Genomic DNA, 20,131 nt, shown 5'->3' on the forward strand with positions numbered 1-20,131 from the left:
GCCATGGATTCTCCTTCTCACCTGCATAGTAGGCCAGGACACGTTTCTGACGGTCAAAGGTGAACCAGCGCTTCTTCCAGGTCTTGATCCTGCCACCCATCTTGACCAGGTAGCCTTTGCAGGACTTGTTGGTCACCCGCACGTGGGCGCAGGTGTCCACGCTGTGCCCCGATGCCTCCAGGTGTTTGCGCAGGTCGAATGTGGCTGGTTTTTGCTCCTGGATCTCAGCTGGGTTAGGATCCTGCAGGACAGCAAGCATGGCAAGGGTTAAATTTGGAAGTGTGTTTTTTGGGGGGGAGGGGGGGCGTTCAGAGCAGCCTGTACTCTGCAACTGCACCATGCAAGCACAAGAAGCCAAACCAGGCACAGAATTCAGTTTCCTAAGGTTCTTGGCTTTATACTTTCGCCAAAGCAAGTTTCTAGTCCTTAGGGTGGCAAAGAGAAGCTTGAAATGCATGTGAGCGAAGGTTGACTGTCTAGAACTGCTTTGTATGCTACATGAAAGCCAACCGTTACCCAGCAGAACACCCAGGGACACATGGAGTTATACCAGCGACGCTGGGACAAAAAGAACAGGAGAGGACTGTTGTCTTCAAATCTAGCACGCCAGCTTACTGTAAATATCTGATTTGGTCACTGTGGGAAACTGGCTAGATGGGCTTTTGGCAGAGCTGTTCTTGCGATCTTATAATGAAGCCTCACGTTCTCAGGCTAGTGGGTGGGAGCTGAGCAGAATTTGCATATGAAGCTTGACTGCCTTGTATAACACATCTCTCCCCACTTCCTATATTCAAATGGCGTTTGTGGTGCGGAAAGGGGATGTTACTTTGGGTATGAAATTCTAGTGTTAAGTTAAACATTACAGATATATTCACCAGCTTTCTTTTGGAGTTAGCCCGCCTGACCTAGCATTGCCTACCTTGACTGATAGCACCTTTCAAAGCAGAGATACGTACTTAACAACGAATGAGCATAAGAAGAGCTAGGCTGCCAGATCAGGCCCATCTAGTCCAGCATCCTGTTCTCACAGCAGGCAACCAGATGCCTGTGACAGACCCGGAAGCTGGACCAAAGGAAAAGAGCACTCTCCCCTCTAGCATCTGCTATTCAGAAGCATTACTGCCTCCAACCAGGGAGGCAGAGCACAGCCATCATGGCTACCAGCCATTGATAGCCTTCTTCTTCAAGAATTTGTATAATTCTCTTTTAAAGCCATCCAAGTTGGTGGCCATCACTGCCTCCTGTGGAAGAGAGTTCCACAGGTTAACTATGTACTGCATGAAGAAGTACTTTTGTTTATCTCTTTTTAATAGAATTCAAATTGTAATACAATAAAAGAAACAAAGGGAGCAATATAATTACTGTTGTTGTTGTTGTTGTTGTTGTTGTTGTTGTTAATTAATTTACATCCTGCCTACATGCCAAAATGGCTTCCAAGTCATATTTAACTATATAACCATTAGAAGACATCTGGAGAAAACCTTGTTTATGGAAGCATTTTATAGTTTTATTATGTTTTTATATATGTTGGAAGCCACCCAGAGTGGCTGGGGCAACAATTATTATTATTATTATTATTATTATTATTACTCTATAAAATCAATAAATAATTAAAATACACAGTCACAGTTACATTGGGGCATTAAAACACACTTAATTAAAATATCTCTGCTTCTGGCATCTTCAAGCAGGACTGGGAAACACTCTCATCTAAATCTCTGGACAGAAGCTACTTAAATAAAAAGCCGATTAAGAGACTTTTAAAAATAAAACAAAATAAAGCATCTGCCACAGAAACATTGCTTCCACAGAATTCAAATGGCAATGCCATGAAGTACAATGTAAGAAATGAAAGAAGCAATAGTGAAAAATCAATGTGAGCATTTAATGGGGGCATGCCTTGGACCACTTGAAGGATGCTTGTGGGCCACTCATGGTCCACGGACCACAGTTTGGGAACCCCTGATGTAAGCTAAGGCTATCAATGGCTACAATCCCATGATCTCTGTTTGCTAACTCCAGCATGGAATACCAGCTGCAGGGCAGCAAGAATGAAAGTGTGTTATTTACACTCCTGTCCTCCTTGTGAGTTTCCCGTAAGCGCCTGCTTGGGCACTGAAGAAAACAGAATGCCAAAGAGCAGATCAGCCTTTGGTTTGACCCAGCTGCAGGGCTATTCTTAGGAAGAAGCACATGTTCACAGAAGCCACCTCCTCTGATCAAAAAGCTGAATTGTTGTGCAACAAGCACACAGAGTGCAATGAGATTGAGTGTTGGGGGGGGGGAGGCTTAGTTAATTTCATTGTACACAGGTTGCACATTGACAACAAAAGTATTATTATTATTGAATCATTTCCCCATCCCCCTGATGTGTAGGATAGCTGTCCAGAATGCGCTCTGTGCCTGCTCAAAGTCCTTCCCAGTTTACAAGATGCATACCAGAAGCAAATTTGCAACAGGCTCCAGGCTTAGCCCTGGCAAAGCCCGTTTGAGCTCAAGCCACCTTCCCACTGGGATCCAAAGACGAAAAGAATCGTAAAAGCTTTTTTTGATTTTGCAGAAGTTCTCCTACCTTGGTGGACGGGGGCACCTCCATGCGTTTCGCCTCCCCAGCTACTTTCTTGGCCTCCTGCAAGGAAAGAGGGTTGAGAGGAGTCTGCTGCGGCGAGAGCAGGCGATAGGCAGCAAAGCGCCAGCAGCCACAGACATACCCCCCCCCCCAAAAAAGACAAACATCACACGGGGGGCACATGCACCCAACCCCAAACCGCAAAAGATAAAACCGAAACAGATTCCCAAACTCCTCCCCTCACGCTCTCTCTCCGTGAAGACCAGGCGAGCAGAGAGCTGACATAGTGAAACCTGCAACTTCCTTGTCCTCGGAGGCACATGGCAGGCAACTGAGGTTACTCTGATTTATAGCAAAAAGAGGGGGCTGGGTAGCATTCTGTTCACTTTCCCCCACTGCCTGCCCACAGGCTAGATCTCACTACTAACAAGATGTTGTGGTGTTCCGTCTCAAGAAAAGAAAACGTAGTTGAGCAGAATAATGATGCTGTTGGTTAATATTAGATTCTGGACTTGACGGTCTATCGCTAGTGTTGCCAAGGCTTCCTGCAACTGTTACTGGCGAGTTTTGTGTATGTTTGTTTTGTTTTCATGGCACAATATATTTATAGTCCTATTCTTCTTCTTTTTTTATGTGCCACCAGTTGCTTGGAGACTTTCCGGTAACAAGTGGCTAACAGGCCTATTCATTCATTAATTAGCTAATGAATAGCAACCAATATGTAACTCCTGGTCATTTTTTAAACAATGCTTTGCCATTCCTGCCTTGCAGGGGGTTGGGCTAGATGACTCTTGGGGGTCCCTTCCAACTCTGCAATTCTATTATTTCCTTTACATTGAAATGAATAGCAGAGAAAGCATTACATCATTAATTATGTTAAATTTGTAAAGTTGCATAGCTTAGCATAAATCATTCCCCAGATTACATGAAACAGCAGGCTATGAGAGCAGCATTTGGCGCAAACCGAACTGCAGCAGAATGGAAACGGGGTCTCTTGCGACAGAGACAGGTCGGAAGGAAAACTGCTACCTTCTTCTGTTCCCAACTTCAGCACCTATGAGCACACCCAGATCTAGTGGTAGTTGAGTAGTCTGATTCCCTCATGGCTAAGTGAGGATTTGAACCCTGATCTCACCAACCCTGGCCTGATGCTCTGCCACTGTACAACTCTGAATTGCATTTAGGTGCTTTAGCATTTATGGCCTCATATGCAAAGAGTATATGGGTGATATTGTGCAACAGAACCACATAATGCTGCTAATAGGGGGAGTCAGGCCCAGTAGATTTCCTGGACCTGGGTATGCATGTCAGCTCATTAACGCACCCACGCCACTGCCTTGGCCCCTACCAAATTCTGCCTCACCCAAAGCTCTTTTTACATCAGAGAAAAATGCAGGCGATGTACATAATGTTTAGCTTGGTCCTCATGCTCTTACACTTTGAGGAATGTGTGTGTTTGTGTTTGGAGAGCTGGAGAGACTTGTGGTATGTATACATGGATGACATCTTCCCACCCACCCCAAATACCAGGGATTATTCTGAAACCAGAGGAAGGCTAACAATCTTGGCCTGGAATTCATTGATCTGGCTTCTCACCCTTTCCTGCAGCAGCCGCTCTCTCTCAGCCATGGCCTCCCGTACCCTCCGTTCCATCTCGGCCAACTGGGTGACACAGTTCCCAAGGCTGTCGGGAGACATTTCTGGTTAGTGACGGTGGAAGTGGACAAGCAGATATCAGGGTGTTGGCCTGAGCCTGTAGTTCAGGACTGGCTCACATGCTTAGTCCCTCCAGATGTCATTAGACTACAATTCCCATGAGCCCTAGAGAGCACAGCCAATGTTGTAGCTGTAGTCAGAAACATCTGGAGGGCACAACATTGGCTGCCCTGCAGTAGTGCATCAACATCTGGAGGGCCACGATCTACACACAGTTCTAAGTATTTCAAGAGACACAGTGCCAATCTCCACCTCTCTCTCTTCCGCAGGAGGGAAAGTGGGAGATCTCATGAGTCCTGCTGGATGTGGTCAAAGGGCCGTCTAGTCCAGCATCCTGTCCTCACAGTGGCCAACCAGATGAGAAACCCACAAGCAGGACATGAGTGTGACAGCACTCCCCCCCCCCCCTGCAATTCTCAACAATTGGTATTAGAGGCATACTGCCTCAAATGATGGAGAGAAGAACTTGGCCACTGATCAAGCCAAGTAGACTTGCTAAAATGTATAAGACTGAATCAGATAATTGCTAGAGATGCAATGAGGTTAAGGGTACGTTCTTTCATATGTGGTGGACCTGTAAAAGGGTAAAAGAGTATTGGGAAATAATTCATAATGAATTGAAAAAAAATGTTGAAAGTGTCCTTTTTGTTGGGGATAATTCAGACGGAATTTCCCAGGTGTCCAAAAAAGTTATTTATGTATGCCACCATTGCGGCCTGTGTTTTGTCAGCCCCCAAATGGAAAACGAGCGAGGTCCCAACTAAAGAAGAATGGCAACTTAAACTGATGGAATATGCGCAGCTTGCGGACCTAACAAATAGAATAAGAGAACAAGAAGAACATACGTTTAAAGAAGATTGGAAAATGTTTATTGAATATATGGGGGGTGGGGGAAATTGTGTACACTTGAAAACATTGGCAGCATTAAGATAAATCCAACAGTGTAAATAAGTTTTGATGGATGTAAAAATTGAATACTGAATGGTTTAGTTTATGTAAAATATGCAGGGATTTATGCAAAATAAACCATGGAAAGAGAAGAAGGGAAGTCACTGATATTTTAAGGTTGTTTACATGGATATTCTAAATCGTAAAACAGAAAATTTAATAAAAATTATTTAAAAAGAACATAGCCACTGATGTTCTCCACAAATTTGTCCAATCCTCTTTTAAAGCCATCTAAGTCTGGGGCCATCACTGCCTCATGTGGACTCCCATGGTTTAACTAATGGAATGGTGACTGCCGAGTGGAGAAGGCCGGAGTGCCAAGGAAAAGGCAGCTGTCAGCTGGTGAGGTGTTGGGACAGGCTGAGATTAAGGAGAAATGGATGTGCTCACCTATAGGCTCCTTGGCTGGACCCTCCTAGCTGCCCCACAGCTCCTTGGCCGGCCAGCAGCTGGTAGAGGGGGTTGTTGAGACGTGAATATTGCAGGTTTGGGCTGCCTAGGTAGGGCCTGTTGCCCCCACCTGAGAGCTGTGCTGCCAGCATGCTGGGATCCAGAGCACCTGGAGGGAGAGAGGAGGAAATCCAAGGAAAGTGATTGGTTCAGCATCTCCCAAAAGACACAGGGCACATGGTCCTCATCAGAAGACAGTGAAACAGACAGTTGGTCCTCTAGCTCAGTACACTGATTGGCAGCGACTTGAACCTGGGAAATTCTGCATGCAGGGCAGATGCTCTCTCTGTGAGCTATGGCCCAATAACCTCCCCCCTTTAAAAAAAACAAACCCTCTCTGGAAATCCTAATTTTGGATATAATTGGTAACAACATAGGGTTCAAATCCCCACCCAGCCAGGGTGCTCACTGGGCAGCCTTGGACCAGTCACTATCACTCAACCTGACCTACCTCACAGGGTTGTTGTGAGGTTAGAATGAGAGGAGAGAACTATGCACAGCACCTTGAGCTCCTTGGAAGAACAGTGGAATATAAATGTACTAAACAAATAACAGGTCCATTTGTTTTCCTGCTGCACCATTTAGATAAAATAGACCGAGTTCCTGTAAAACATCTTATTTCAAACCTCTTGGTTCATTGCTTAGGTGTGGTTTGTTTGTTTTTTGCCAGCCACCATGAAGTTCAAACCATGCCATCAGTGAAAAAATGGCTGACGAAAGGCAAAGAGTTGCCTCCCCCTGGAAACGTCATGGCTTTAGGTTGTTTTGGACTACAATTCCCAACATCCCTACCAAGGGCCATGCTGGCTGGGGCTGATGGGAGTTGTATTCTAAAATGCCTGGAGGGCACCAGGTTGGGGAAAGCTGTCTTAAGAGATTGCAGAGGTGGGTTTACCGCTGGCTGATACTTTTTGGAGGAGAAAGGCCCTGCTTTTCACATCAATAGGTAAGGTGGATGACATTCACTGTTTACTGGAATGGATGCTGTACTTTTCGTTTCACTGGATAGAAGTCAGTTTTTGTGCTAAAGTGATAACAACAACCTCTGCAACCAAAATGTCATGTATATGAACCTTACCCACCCACCTCCAAAAATAGTATTCCTTGAATTTTCCCCTTTTCCCTGTCTCATGCTTTCTGCCCACTCCAGATAACTGGTTGCTAGCTCATTTCAGGTCCCAATCCAAGGTGCTCAAAGCTGTAATTGACTTAGGCCCCAAATACCTGAAAGACCACCTCCTTCTTTGATTGTTGGAACCCACCCTAGAACCTTAGGGTGAAGGGCAGGTAATTAATAATAATAATAATAATAATAATAATAATAATAATAATAATCCATACCATGCATGGAGAGGGGGCGCTGTGCAGTCCTGGCCGTGAGGCGTTCTCCTCTCCTACGAGGGAGACTTGCGGTCCTCTGCAATCCAATTGATCCCTGGGCAGAGAAAACAGGAAGGTAAGAATTAGGTTCGGAGCTCCCACTCCACTTCTCCCCTCGTGCTTTGAAAGGAGCCAGGTTTCCATTTGCTCGTTCGTTTGTCTGTCTGTTTGTCTGGTGATTTCTTAGACAGCTTTATGAGAATTACATCCAGTAGGCCTAAAATCCACCACACATAAGCAACAACACTTACCTCTTGAGCACCAGAAATAGAGGGAATGATTCAACAACATGGAAGAAGGGTCTATTAGCCACACTAGCTATCTAGAACCTCACAAGTGACATCTAACTTAACTTGTTCCTTCAATGCAAGGATTTAGAGCGAAATATACATCAGGAGGCTTGGTTTGGTCAGAATCGAGTATACACTTCCAGAGTTAATGCTAAAGACATCACTTCTGGTAAATGAGCCACCACAGCTGCTAGAAGGCCATGGAAATTTGTGCCCTGGGCTTTTTAGACTCGGCTGCCCACATACTATCTGAAACCAAGGGGACGCATTGGGTGCCAGATGTGAAATATATTGGCATTATTTTCAGCTCTCCTACCCCACTATTTATAGCTGTCAACTTTTCCCTTTTCTTGCAAGGAATCCTATTTGGAATAAGGGAATTTCCCTTAAAAAGGGGGGAAGTTGACAGCTATGCCACTATGGAGGGCACATAGTGCCCTTGCTCCAAATCCTTTACAGTGTGCAGAGGCTTCCATAGCAGATAAACCAATGTTTACAAATTGTTTCCCCAAAGCAGGGCCTTCGAAAAACACTGCTTTGAAAAGAACACCTTGGTTCTACTTTTCTCGTTGTTTGGTTAATGATTCCTTGCCAGAGGGAGGTGCTGGAACGTTGTGTGTAAAGTTTCCCCTATAGCGTGATCCATTAATACCCCAGGCGACAGCTTTGCTCTCCTGGTATGCCCCACAGAAGACCTTACGTAAATAGACAACAACTTGGAGGTCCCGGGCCTCAAGGATGTTAGACCGGCCTTGACCAGGGCCTGGTGGAACGCTCTGCCGTAAGAGATCAGGGCCCTGTGCGATTTGACATTTTTCTGCAGGGCCTGCAAGACAGAGCTGCTCTGCCATGCCTTTGGTCGGGGCCCAGTCTGACCCCCCTCCTTTCATAAGATCCTCCTTTCATAAGACCCTGCATGTAAGTGGCGTCCTTAACTCTTCCGACCGGCCCATATAAGACCAGCACAAACAGTTGGGCCTGGCGAGCACTTAATGTCCCCAACCCCTATGGTTATAACTCGTGGGTTGCCATCGGATTTTATTTTGATCTTAATCTGATTTTAAGCTGTATTTTAATTGATTGTTTGACTTTATGTTTTTAACGTATTATATATTTTGATGTTAGCCGCCTTGAGCCCGGTCCTGGCCGGGGAGGGCGGGGTATAAATAAATTATTATTATTATTATTATTATTATTATTATTATTATTATTACGGTGAAGATGCCTTCAGGTTTTGACTCCACCTACCCAGGTTGACCACTGGATTCCTCTGGCCAGGAAGAGAGTTTCCTGTGCTGGCTGAGAATCGCAACAAGAGCTCCCCGGGGTCTGAGCAATAGCATACTCCTGAATTATGGATTATTTATTGATCCTAGCTTGCTCCTCGCACCTGACTCTGGTTCGCCCTCTGGCTGCGATCTGCTCTTTGGTCGTGACTGACTGACTGATCTCATGGCTCCTGGTTCACCTCCTACTTCCTTGCAAGGCTCAGCCCCAATATTCCCCTAGCAAAGGGCAATCTCATATTCCAAAGTCTCTGTCCTTTTGCCCCATGAGTCACTGCCATGGCTACTAGCAGCGATGACTGTGCACTACCCCCCACAGTTGGAGACAGTAATGCTTCTGAACATCAGCGGCTGGAAACCACAGGAGGGGAGATTGCTCTTGCACTCAGTTCCTGTTTGCAGGTTTTGGCCACTGCAAGAACAGGAAGCTGGGCTGGATGGGCCATTGGCCTGATCCAGCAGGTTCTACTTATGTTCTTATGCCAACACGTCATCTTTGTTCCAGAATCTATCTTGCAGTGGTGGCTGGTGCCCATTGGAACTGCTAGGGCAGCAGGCCAACAGGAAGTGGAACCACAGCCAGAGTCAGAAGGCAAGCATGTGAGGATTGGATGAGGGCAGGCTGAGGTTGCTGAATGTGTCCCATTTGCCCTAACAGACCAGCCTCCACTGCAGCAGTTAAGCCATCGGTTATCTGCTGCCTCCACTGCTGGTCCATGCTCCCACACCACTCTGAAAGGATGCAGATGTCCCATCCTCTCCCATCAAACACAATGCAGATCCAAAGGAGCTACAGCAGGTATCTCCCATAATCTGGTCCCTCTGGGTGTTTGGGAGTTGTAGTCTGCTAACATCCAGAGGGCACTAGGTTGGGGGGAAGGGGAAGCACAGCTGCAGAGTCACGTCTGTACACATAAAAGGAAGATAAGACACTGAAAATCAACACAGACCAACAGGACAAGACAGACCTTGACAGAACTGCGGACGGAGAAGACACAGGAGGAGGAGTCTGATTGGTCGGAACCCAACACAATGACCTTCCGGTCCGTCTTTTGGGTGAAAGTGAGCTGCAGGGAGAGACAGACACAGATAAAAGGATGGAAGGAGTGCCATTAAAATAGATTTGGAGCTCTTGTAAAACAAACCCTTTTCCAAAAACAACTGGACTTTTTACAGTAAGGAAAGTGATGAAGAAATGCACCAAAAGGTGGCGAATAAATAACGTTTTCTTGAGGTAATGTTGCAAAACCTCCCCATTAAAAAAACCCAGAACAAATGCTCAAGAAACCATATAACCCCCCTACAAAACTTTGTGCACACAAATCAAGATGACCACTCAATAAGCAGGCCGCCTGGAAGAGGATTTGGTTTTGGATGGGCACTGGTGGATGGAGAGACAAAAGGGAGCATCTGAAAGGGCTTACCTGAGTGACACCTTGCTTACTTTCAGAGGAGTCCTCTCCACCCTCCTCTGAATACTCCGGGCCCATGTCCATTAGGCGATTTTTCTCCTAGACCAAGAACAACAACAAGTCAGTTTTGTAGACAGGCAAAGTCCAGTTGCAAATGTTGGTTCAGGTCAGCTTGACCCATAAATGGATCTAGTTCCCCATTCATTTCCTCTCCTCCCACCACCCCACGTCTTCCTACTGTCGGTTCACCCACAAATAATAGATACTCTTCAACTGTCCCAGTAAAACTGGGATATCCCATTCTTTTCGTGCAAGAACACAGTGCTCGTTTTGGGTGCCATAATCTTGCTCCCCCCCAAAAAATGATCTCACTCAGCACCCCAAAATATGCATTTTTGGGCACCTTGCTTACATGCAAGAGCACACCCACAATCTCATGCGGGTAACGTGACTCGCATGGACACGCATCCTGGCTTTTCACCTCGATGTGTTGGAAGGTATGAGAATAGCATCACGGTGTATTTAGTGCCCTCCCTCCTCACAACAAAACCCCTGGTCTTCTCCATTGCCATTGGGTCTGGCGCCACCTGCTGTTGGGCTCCCTTGTCTTCTGCCCCACCCATCCCAAATGGAAGCAGCCACCACTGAAACCTAGGAGCCAGAACCTCTGGTTTCCATCCCTAGGCTGGCAAGGCAAAAAGAAGCTTAGTGGCAGGACATTGAAAGCAAGACTTTGCATTCATTGTTATCATTGGGCCTGGGAAGTGGACTGATGTAGGAGGACAGGGACCCTGGGTGTTTTCCTGGCTTTCAGCCAGAAATTCCTTGCTGCGCCGAGATTCCTGGGAATTCCTTACCGCGTTGAGATTCCTGACAGCCTCGCCTTTCTCTTGCGCAAATCGCTGGCTCTCGCCCACCATTTGCTCCTGTGTCAAACGGGCCTGTCCTTCCAGCCTCTGCACTGTTCTCTGGATATGGGGGAGAGAACCTGGTTAGAATCCTCAGACTTCAGGGCAACACAGAGCTCTATTGCACCTAGGATAATTACACACAGGGAGTCCCTCTTGTGTCGTGGTCAGGTGCAGTAGAAGGAAAAACACAACCCCAAGGTTATTGACTAATTAAATAATGCTTAGCTGATGACTCATCTGCCTTTTCACAGATTTAACTATCACGTGTGCAGAATATCCCAACCTAAACATGGATCATTTTAGAAAGCAAAAGGTGGACACATGAATTGTGTGCTAACCTACACTTTAGCAATGCTCCTTTATTGAAAGGAAAGGCCATCTTCTTTTTCATCCTTCTTTTTATACATATCCCAGCAGAAAAAAGACAAAGAATACCCTTCAAAAATATACTGAAGAGCCTCTAAGTCTTGATTCCTCTGATTAAAAGTTGGCACCTCTGGTTCAAAGGTGGCTCCTGCATCAATTGAGCAACTAAAATGTCAGCTGGTTCATCTACTGATTGGACCAGATTTAAGTGTGCAATCAAAAGAAAACAAAAGGAAAACAAAAGTACCAGATCTGTTTGTCATTGCCTTGGCAAAGCAGCCTGGAGCACAAAAAATCACCCATGCTACTAAATGTGTAAGAAATAAATGCTGTGCACATGAAAATGGCAGGATAGGAATGTCCCTCCTAATCCAAACTGGTGCCCTTGAGGTGTTTTGGGCTACAACTCCCAACCAGCACCGTCAGGGCCCCAGGTTAGAGAAGGCTACTATAGGCATAGCTGTCAACCTTTTCCTTTTTTTGCAGGGAAATTCCCTTATCATAGCATTGGGAAACAGCAGGGAGGGTTGACAGCTATGACTATAGGGTGAGCACAAAGCCTGGAACTGGATTTGTGGGTCATCAGGAATGCCACTTACCTTCCTTTGGTTGATGCTATTCTGCAGCTCGGTGATCTCTTGGGCCAGAGCCTGGCAAACGGCCTCCTTCTCCTCCTCCAACCGGCTTTCCCGCTCCAATTGCTGGAACTCCAGATCTTCATAGCATCTCAGGGCTCCATCTAGCATCTCAGAAGTCTGAGAAGAGAACCAGAGTCAAGATAGACTTCTGGGTCCCATCGCTTATTGGCAGAAGGACCCAGTGGTCAGGGAACTTATGCTACCTGCCAGATTCCCACAATTTGCAAGTCAGTACTGTAGAAATTTCTTCCTGGCTTGGATTTCTTTAGGCCTGCAACTGATTGTGGAAACCAGCTTTCCCCAACCTCCTGGTGCCTTCCAGATGTTTTGGTCCACAACTCCCACCCAACCCAGCTGTGGTATTTGGGGGCTGATAGCAATCCAAAGCCCCTGGTGGGCACCTAGTTGGGGAAGTCTTTCCTAGATTTGACCACTTCAGATCGTAGGTGGGGAGAAACCTTATTTTTAAATGCACACGGCACAGAGAACACTATTAGAAACATGCAAGCACAGGGAGCAGCCTTACACTGATCAGACCCCTGGGCCCATCAAGCTCAGCAATGCCCACACTGACTGGCATCAGCTCCCCAAGGTCTTAGCCAGGAGGTGTCTCCCAACTGTACCTGGAGACACCGGGGGTTGAACCTGTGATCTTTTGCATGCACATGTACTGCTGGTGAGCCACTGTCCTTCCCTAAAGGTCTAGGCTAGAGCCCTTCTCTCCCTGATGACTATCTTCCTATAAGCAGAGAGTTTGATGCATGTCTTCAAATCGCACCATCTGCCCCACTTGCAATCTGAAGCGGTATCAACCGAAGAGAGAAACCACACGATCTGACCTGCTTTTCGCATGCTGCCATACCAGACCTGTTTCTGGCAGCTCCTTGCTGCACACTCACCTCCTGAAGCTGCTTCTGCATCCGCTCCCGCATGGATTCGGGCTGGTTGTCCAGGTGGATCTGTGATTCAGCATGCTGCCGCTGCAGCTCCTCTACCTTGTGACGCTCCCTCTGCAGCCGCACCTTCTCCTGCCGAAAAAGAGGGCAGGGATAGCATTACTACATCTCCATGGGCAGCAAATATCCAGCCGCTTTTGCTCCACCTAGCAGGTTACCAGATTAGGCGTTCCTTTCCCAACCATGATCGGCGCTGCGATAAGCGCTGCTTGGGAGGCCAAGTTCTCACTGATGAAATAAAGGCGAAGTCCAGGCTGCAACACTACAGAGTGCAGGCAGGAGTGCATGTCAGGGTAGGGCCACCTGGATTCAGTCTACCCATCACTTTTGCCAGCATGGGAAGATTGGACGCTGCCTTGCGCTAAGTCAGACACATTGGTCCATCACATTGGTGACACTGCCCAGCAGTGGTTTTCCAGGAGTCCCTCCCAGTCCTACCTGAAGATGCTGGGATTCAAACCTGAGACCTTCTGCACACAAAGAAGATGCTCTACAGCTGAGCTATGGCCCTTCCTCTTCTCCCACGGGGGAATGGAAAGATATAACTAGTCACTAAGTAATCAACATTTTCCTCTTTCCCTGTGTTCTCTTCCTTCTTGTTGTGCTGTTATTCCTCACTGCTTCAGGCACTTTGACCTCCCAGCCCACCACCAGAGACCAAGGTGTTCTGCTCTGCTAGGAGCAGACTTTGGACATCAAGGTGGAGATTTAGCACCCTCCTGTGTGTCAGCTACCTGTTAAGTTCCTTGCACTATTTAATTACAGGTACTTTTGAAGATTTTGGAAGGACAGCTTCTTTACGCATATATATTCTTGGCAACAGCTTGTTGTTGTTATGCAGAAGTCCTGTGATGTGGGCTGCATGATGACAGCATTGCATTTTTATTTATATAGGAAGAAAATATCTATTGCACCTGCCATCATAAATGATCTCAGGGCAGGACGCAACCATTTGCCATTTCTTCCCCCTACCACACACACAAAAAGCTGAGAGACCTAAGACAAGCAGGGAGACAGTGGGGATGGCCTGCATTGCAGGGGGTTGGGCTAGATGACCCTTGGTGTCCCTTCCTATGAGTCTAGGAGAAGAGAAAACATAAGTAGGAATATAGACAGCTGCCTTACACTGGTTTATCTAGCCCAGCATTGTCTTCACTGATTGGCAGTGGCTTTCTAGGGTTTCAGGCAGGAGTTTTGCCAGCCCTACTTGGAGATGCCAGGAACTGAACTCGGGACCTTGTGCATGTAAGGCAAATGTTCTACCGATGGGCTACAGTCCTTCCTCCATTCTGTGTGTAGGTGTGGTGGGGTTTTGTTTTTGTTTAGCCAAACACTGCTTTTCTGTCAACTTAAGCTTTGCTTTATTATATAACACTAAAAGGCCAAAGTGGTGATTAACAAAAGGGATGATGAGAAAGCCTTTGAATTTCAGTTTCAATCTCAAAATACAAAAAGAGCCTCGTGGCACTTTAAAGGCTAACAAATTTATTATGGCATAAGCTTTCCTGGACGACAGTGCACTTCATCAGATGTATAAACTGTTACCTTGAGTGGAAGGTATATATATCCATATCATGTGTGTGTGTGTTTTAAAGGGAATGTGCACTGAGAGGTTAATGTGCATAGCAATAGCCATTGTGCACATTCACCAGGCCTCATGGGGAATGTGCATATAATATTTCCAGGAAGAGGGAATAATGTACATTTCCCATCAACAGACATACTCGCCAACTGCCCTTGGGGAATGTGCATATGTCGACTACATTTTGCACATTCTCTGGTCGGAGGTGTGCAATCGGTCCTCTGCCTAGGCTGCTTCCAGACCACTGCCTGATCTTACATGACTCACAACATACACTCCCACTAATCAGCAGAGCAGTAAAAAGGACAGGAGGCTCCAGATACAGGTTAACATTTTTCTGCAGTCCATCCTCCGCCACCTTTTCTCCAGTCTCACCTGTTCACCAATCAACTGAGCAGCATAAGGCGGACTGCAGGGAGATGAAGAATGCAAAACTTCCCTCCCCTTCCCACAGTCCTGATGGACCTTCCCACCATCACACAGGAGGGAAGATTCATCCAACTGGAAGAGTTACCCAGCAGGGAAAAAAGAGCTGGCAGAGAAAGGGTGTGATCCTACCCATCCTACCTATGCCATTCATCATCAGCTCAGGATGGTGTTATCTGGGCGACCACACATGATCTGACTTTCAATACTGTTTGCACTCGCAAAAGTTTTGGGGAGGTCGCACTGTTTCGTTTCCAATCGGTGCATATCCCGCAACTTCCTACTGAAATCACATAACCAATGTTCCTGCATTGGAGGTGGGTTGAGCTACCTGTAGAAGACCCTCAAGGTCCCTTTCAACTCTGCAATCCTATGATTCTATGTCCCGGTTGATTTTTGCCCTGCTTCTGATGCACTTCCACCCTTCCGGACAGCAATCATGCAGAGGCATCCAAGGAGCACCTCAGAACAAACGAAAGTAGGAGAAATCCACATGTTGCAAAACACACCCGCAATAAATTGCCGGCCTGAAGAGAGGCCCCTGGAGGCTGACGAGAGGAAGACTTAGAGAGGAGGGCCTCACCTTCTCTCTTTCGGCATGGCACCTGCGCTCCGTCTCGACGAGGCGCCTCTGCAGCTCCAGCAGCCGCTCCTCTTCCCTTCTCAGCTCCTGCCTCTCCTCCTTCAGTTCTCCTTGCAGCAAGGCTCCTTCCAGGTCCATCTGATGGGGAAGGGGGCCATGTCAGAGGCGAGGTGCCCAAACATCCTGATTGGCGGCCAGCCAACCTCTACACAACCACCAGGGGGCAGACGGGCAAGCGGAATCGTGGGATAAGAGAGCAATCGAGGAACGCAGGGGAAGTTCAAACTTCCAGGCTCCCCTGATCTGATCTGACCATTAGAGAACGCTCCTGAGAGCACCTTAGGAACTAAACACCGTGCAGCGAGGGATGCCCCGTTCTGCAGAACCAGCAGGTCCTGCTCCCTATGTATCTGTGACGTGCCTCAATCCTTTTCCCCGCCTGCCTGGGTGTGGTGCCTCCACCATACCGGTTTTGCAGGTGCCAATTGTCACCCATCAGACACCCCTTTCCTCATGAAACAGGGAGGGGATTGTAGGAGACTGAGGCATACCTCGATGTTCACCTCCTTCTTCCGGTGATGCAGCTCCTTGATCCGATTCTCAAGAGCTGAGATCTTGCTCGCAGCGTGAGTCGGCCGCAGCTGCTTCTCCTTCGCGCTGCAGCCGATTCTTCCTGTTTGGGGACTCTCGTACTGGGAAGGGAAACACAATATATAAATCAGGGTTTGCGTGTACACGTGCAGGCTGCATTCGCACAAATGAAACCCTGTGGGTGGTTCTGATCCCCTTGCTGTAAGAGCTTAAGAAGGGCCTATATCTAGCCGCTGGAGGTGAGGCAAGCATAATGCTTCAGCTAAAACATACGTCCGTACAACGTCCTACATTGAAAAATTTCTGGCAGGAGGTAATAGAGACAATCAACATGACTGTATGGAACAATTCTAAATTTGCAGAGGAAAATATGCTTTTGAATTATATATGCAAGATGTGGAATCTAACAAAGGGACTCTCCGTACCCTTACTATGGTATTTATGAACTGGAAAAATAAAAATGCATCTACCTTTAATGATTGGATTGAAGATATGTACAAACTCACTACACATGAGCAAGTTGTGTACAAACACAGATTTGCCATGGACAAATTTAATGATATTTGTTATAAATGTCATATTAGATGAAGGTCTGGTTAACTACAACAACACACACACCCCTTTTGTAATGTACACATTATCTTTTGTTATTGTTGTTGTTGTTGTTGTTGTTGTTCTGTTTTGTTTCCTACATGGATACTATTTATTGTCTCTTCCTTTTGTGTCTTCTTTTACAATAATAATAATAATAATAATAATAATAATAATAATAATAATAATAATAATAATAATAATTATTTATTTGTACCTCGCCCATCTGGCTGAGTTTCCCCAGACACTCTGGGCTGCTCCCAATCGAGTGTTACTTTGAGCACTTGTAATTTTGTACTTTTTATTTTTCAATAAAGAATATGAAATTTAAAAAGAACTTAAGAAGAAGTTGGGAAACCTGCAAGCAGGATCTGAGCATAAGGGCATCTTTCCCCTCCTGTGCTTTCCAGCAACTGGTATTCAGAAGCATGGCTTCTCCCTTTGACCACAGGCTTCCTTTTCACTAGAGGTACCAGGTGCAAATCAAAACAGTGACCATCTATTGTTCAAATGAGGTGCTCCAGCACTGAGCTACGGTGTATCCCAAAAACTGTGCCAAAAGGTGTGGCTGAGATTCCCTACCAGGGTTGCAAAACTGAAACTGAAAAAGTCAGCTTGGAAGGCAAGAGACTAGAGTCCCTTCGCGAGAGGAGAGATTTTGTTCTTTCTGAACTCTTCCTCCCAGCCCTGCTCCCATCCTTTACCCCTTTGTCCAATTGGTACTTAACTAGGAGCTATGAAGACCTAACCATACCTGAAAAACAAAACTTCTGTCTTGGGAATCCTTCTAGTGACTACATACAGTCGTACCTTGGTTCTCGAACGCCTTGCGACTCGAACTTTTTTGCTCCCGAACGCTGCAAACCCAGGAGTGAGTGTTCCGATTTGCAAACGTTTTTGGGAAGCCAAACATGCAACTTGGCTTCCAATTGAGTGCAGAAAGTTCCCTGGTTTTCGAACGTTTTTGGAAGTCGAACGGACTTCCGGAATGGATTCCGTTCAAGAACCAAAGTACGACTATAATAGGAAACTAAGAGGAGGTGTTGACCATTCTCCATACAGATGAGCTTCATAGAGGGAGGAGAAAAAACCTGCTCACTTCCCTCTTTAGCAACACCCAGACTAATGGTTTTAGGCGCCAGTGGCAAAAGGGCTTCTGGTTTGCTGCCACGTAAGAACTTAAGAAGAGTCCTGCTGGATCTGGCCGAGGGCCCACCAAGTCCAGCATCCTGTTCTCACGTTAGCCACCCCAATGCCTAACTGGGACCTTCTGCATGCAAAGCAGGTGCTCTACCAATGAGCTGTGGCTCCTCCCAAACTACATAACCCCAATGCTCAAAAACCTGCACTGGCAGCCCCAATCTCTGCCCAATCTCTGGCTCACTGTTTGTGGCACCTATGGCTTGGATGCATGGTTTGTATTCATTGGGAGCCGTGCAGTTAATATTGTTGGTTAATATTCTAGTTATTCTAGTTGGGGTTAGCAGGCCTCATCCCTGTTGATCTACTGAAGACTTTTCCCCATTAGCTGAAGTCTGATTGTGTCGTTTTAGTAAAAGGCAAAAGATCTGTACGATCTGAAGAGAAACCAGAGTATCTGATTGTGTGGTTTTAGCTACCTTTTCTGTACTGCATTTCTTGTGCACTGCTTAGATACAATTGCACTTCTCTACCCATTGTTCGATTAAAATAAAAACATTGGGAGCTGCCTTGTCCCAAGGAAGACCACTGGTCCTTCTGTAGCTCAATATTGTCAACACTGACTGGCAGCAACTGTCCAGGGTTTGGGGCAGGGCACATTCCCAGCCCTGCCTGGGAGATGCCAGGGATTGAACCTGGGAGCTTCTACATGCAAAGCATATGGGGCTGGCGAGTGGAGAAAGCAGAGGGGGCAGCCCCTAGCAAATACATATACACATTTACCCCTGTCCGGATGATCATTTCAGTTAAAAACACCCCTCTCTCGCTTGATGAAGGAAAAGGCTCAAAAGCCAATTAAGCCTCCAATAAGAAATGAGTGCCTAGATGTTTGCTGCCACTCACCCCATTCTGGGCACTCTCTGTGCTGCTGGCTTCATCCTCCTCCATCCCGTCACTGGAGTTTCCACCTGGACTGGAGCCGCCTTCCAAAGAAAGGGCATCTTCTATGCTACACTGGGCTGGGGACCCCTCCTTGTCTGGTGACTGGTGGCACTTGGGCATATCTTCCAGGCGATCCTTCTCCAGTTTGGTTGAATAAGGGCACAGCTCCACTTGCCTCAGCACCCCCATGGCACCCGAGTTCTGGAGCACCATCGCTCAACAAGGCATGATAACCGCTGTGAGGATAAACGATAATAACAAAAGACCCCGCGTTATTTAGTCACCAGCATCGGCTAACTCTTTACTGACTTGTGATTCAGTTTGGGAATCGTTTCCCGTGGTTTCGTAGCAGGAAAGATCCACGCTAAAAATAATCACGTATGCGAAAAGCAACAGAGAAACAGTTCCGTGTATATAAAAACAATAACTCGAAACGCTTTTATGCATGAAAACAATTTAAAATCCAATATAGGTACAGACAGGGATAAAGATCTCCACTTGAAATGATTTTCAACAGGTGCCAGAAAGACCACAGAGGTGGTTTTTGCCTGATATATAAGTGCCAAAGGGTTGGTGTCACTAAGGGTTGCATTTAATGTAGAGCTAAGAATCGCTTTGCATGAGCAGAATGATTTCTACTGCATGGCGGGGGCAGTGTTCCCCTCCATGCACCCCGTAAATCTGTCCTGAGTTTTTCCTCAAGCCCAAAGCAGATTGGGGGTCAGTGAGGGGTGCCTTTTGTTGCAGTGTGGTTTTAGCTTGCTGTTGTTCATTCTGTTCTTTGTGTAATTTTTTTAAAAGCATAATCTGTCATTTAGTTCACTCTGGACCCCAAAGGTGTGGTACAAATACCTGTATTTTAAGGCATGAATAGATAAACACAGGTGTAATGCCCTGAACATCTGAAACACACCCCATGAATGCTCAGTATTTTCCCCCTCCCTGTCTTACGCAAAGGTACAAGGCCAGCCCTGTTTATTGCAACTCATTACCATAAGTTGAGGCCAAGCCCTCAGGGACTTCATATGTCAAAGTCAGCATCCCATAATGGACTCCCTGCAATTTATTCTTTTTAGGGGAAAGAAGAAGAAAAGCTTACCAGGAGCGTGGAAGCGGAAAGGAAATCCCCATTGCACCAAAGGCCAAGGGAATCCCAACTGCTTCTCAGCCAGCTGTCGCCTTTCCTTTGCCCAAGATAATCCAGTGGCAGGGGTGGGCATCATGTTACCTTGAATGCACCGATGCCAAATTGCCCCCAAGGGGCCCGGCATGCACATGTGATGCCACATGTCACCTGCGACGTCACACGCATCTCCAAATGCTGGTAGACCGGTGCCACCTTCCGCTAAACTGT

The 20,131-nt window shown here is 46.6% G+C and overlaps 1 protein-coding gene across 4 annotated transcripts in view; it reads right to left on the reverse strand.

Moving 5' to 3' along the window:
* The window catches only part of PHLDB3 (pleckstrin homology like domain family B member 3), a 34,946-nt gene that overhangs the window by 4,024 nt on the left and 10,791 nt on the right, over window positions 1–20,131 (reverse strand). For 2 of the 4 annotated variants that reach the window (XM_033158250.1, XM_033158251.1), the window contains exons 2-14: window positions 18,739–19,013; window positions 16,065–16,205; window positions 15,514–15,654; window positions 12,866–12,994; window positions 11,928–12,083; window positions 10,909–11,019; window positions 10,064–10,150; window positions 9,608–9,706; window positions 7,025–7,118; window positions 5,624–5,792; window positions 4,166–4,253; window positions 2,573–2,629; window positions 22–241 (exon numbers count right to left, since the gene is read on the reverse strand). In XM_033158250.1, coding sequence (XP_033014141.1) covers window positions 22–241; window positions 2,573–2,629; window positions 4,166–4,253; window positions 5,624–5,792; window positions 7,025–7,118; window positions 9,608–9,706; window positions 10,064–10,150; window positions 10,909–11,019; window positions 11,928–12,083; window positions 12,866–12,994; window positions 15,514–15,654; window positions 16,065–16,205; window positions 18,739–18,990 — 1,744 coding nt within the window. In that variant the 5' untranslated portion in view covers window positions 18,991–19,013. The remainder of the gene's footprint in view (window positions 1–21; window positions 242–2,572; window positions 2,630–4,165; window positions 4,254–5,623; window positions 5,793–7,024; window positions 7,119–9,607; window positions 9,707–10,063; window positions 10,151–10,908; window positions 11,020–11,927; window positions 12,084–12,865; window positions 12,995–15,513; window positions 15,655–16,064; window positions 16,206–18,738; window positions 19,014–20,131) is intronic. The other 2 variants (XM_033158252.1, XM_033158253.1) reach the window with 2 other exon arrangements.

The sequence above is a fragment of the Lacerta agilis genome, chromosome 8, assembly GCF_009819535.1.
Source record: "Lacerta agilis isolate rLacAgi1 chromosome 8, rLacAgi1.pri, whole genome shotgun sequence".
NCBI classification, from domain to species: Eukaryota; Metazoa; Chordata; class Lepidosauria; order Squamata; family Lacertidae; genus Lacerta; species Lacerta agilis.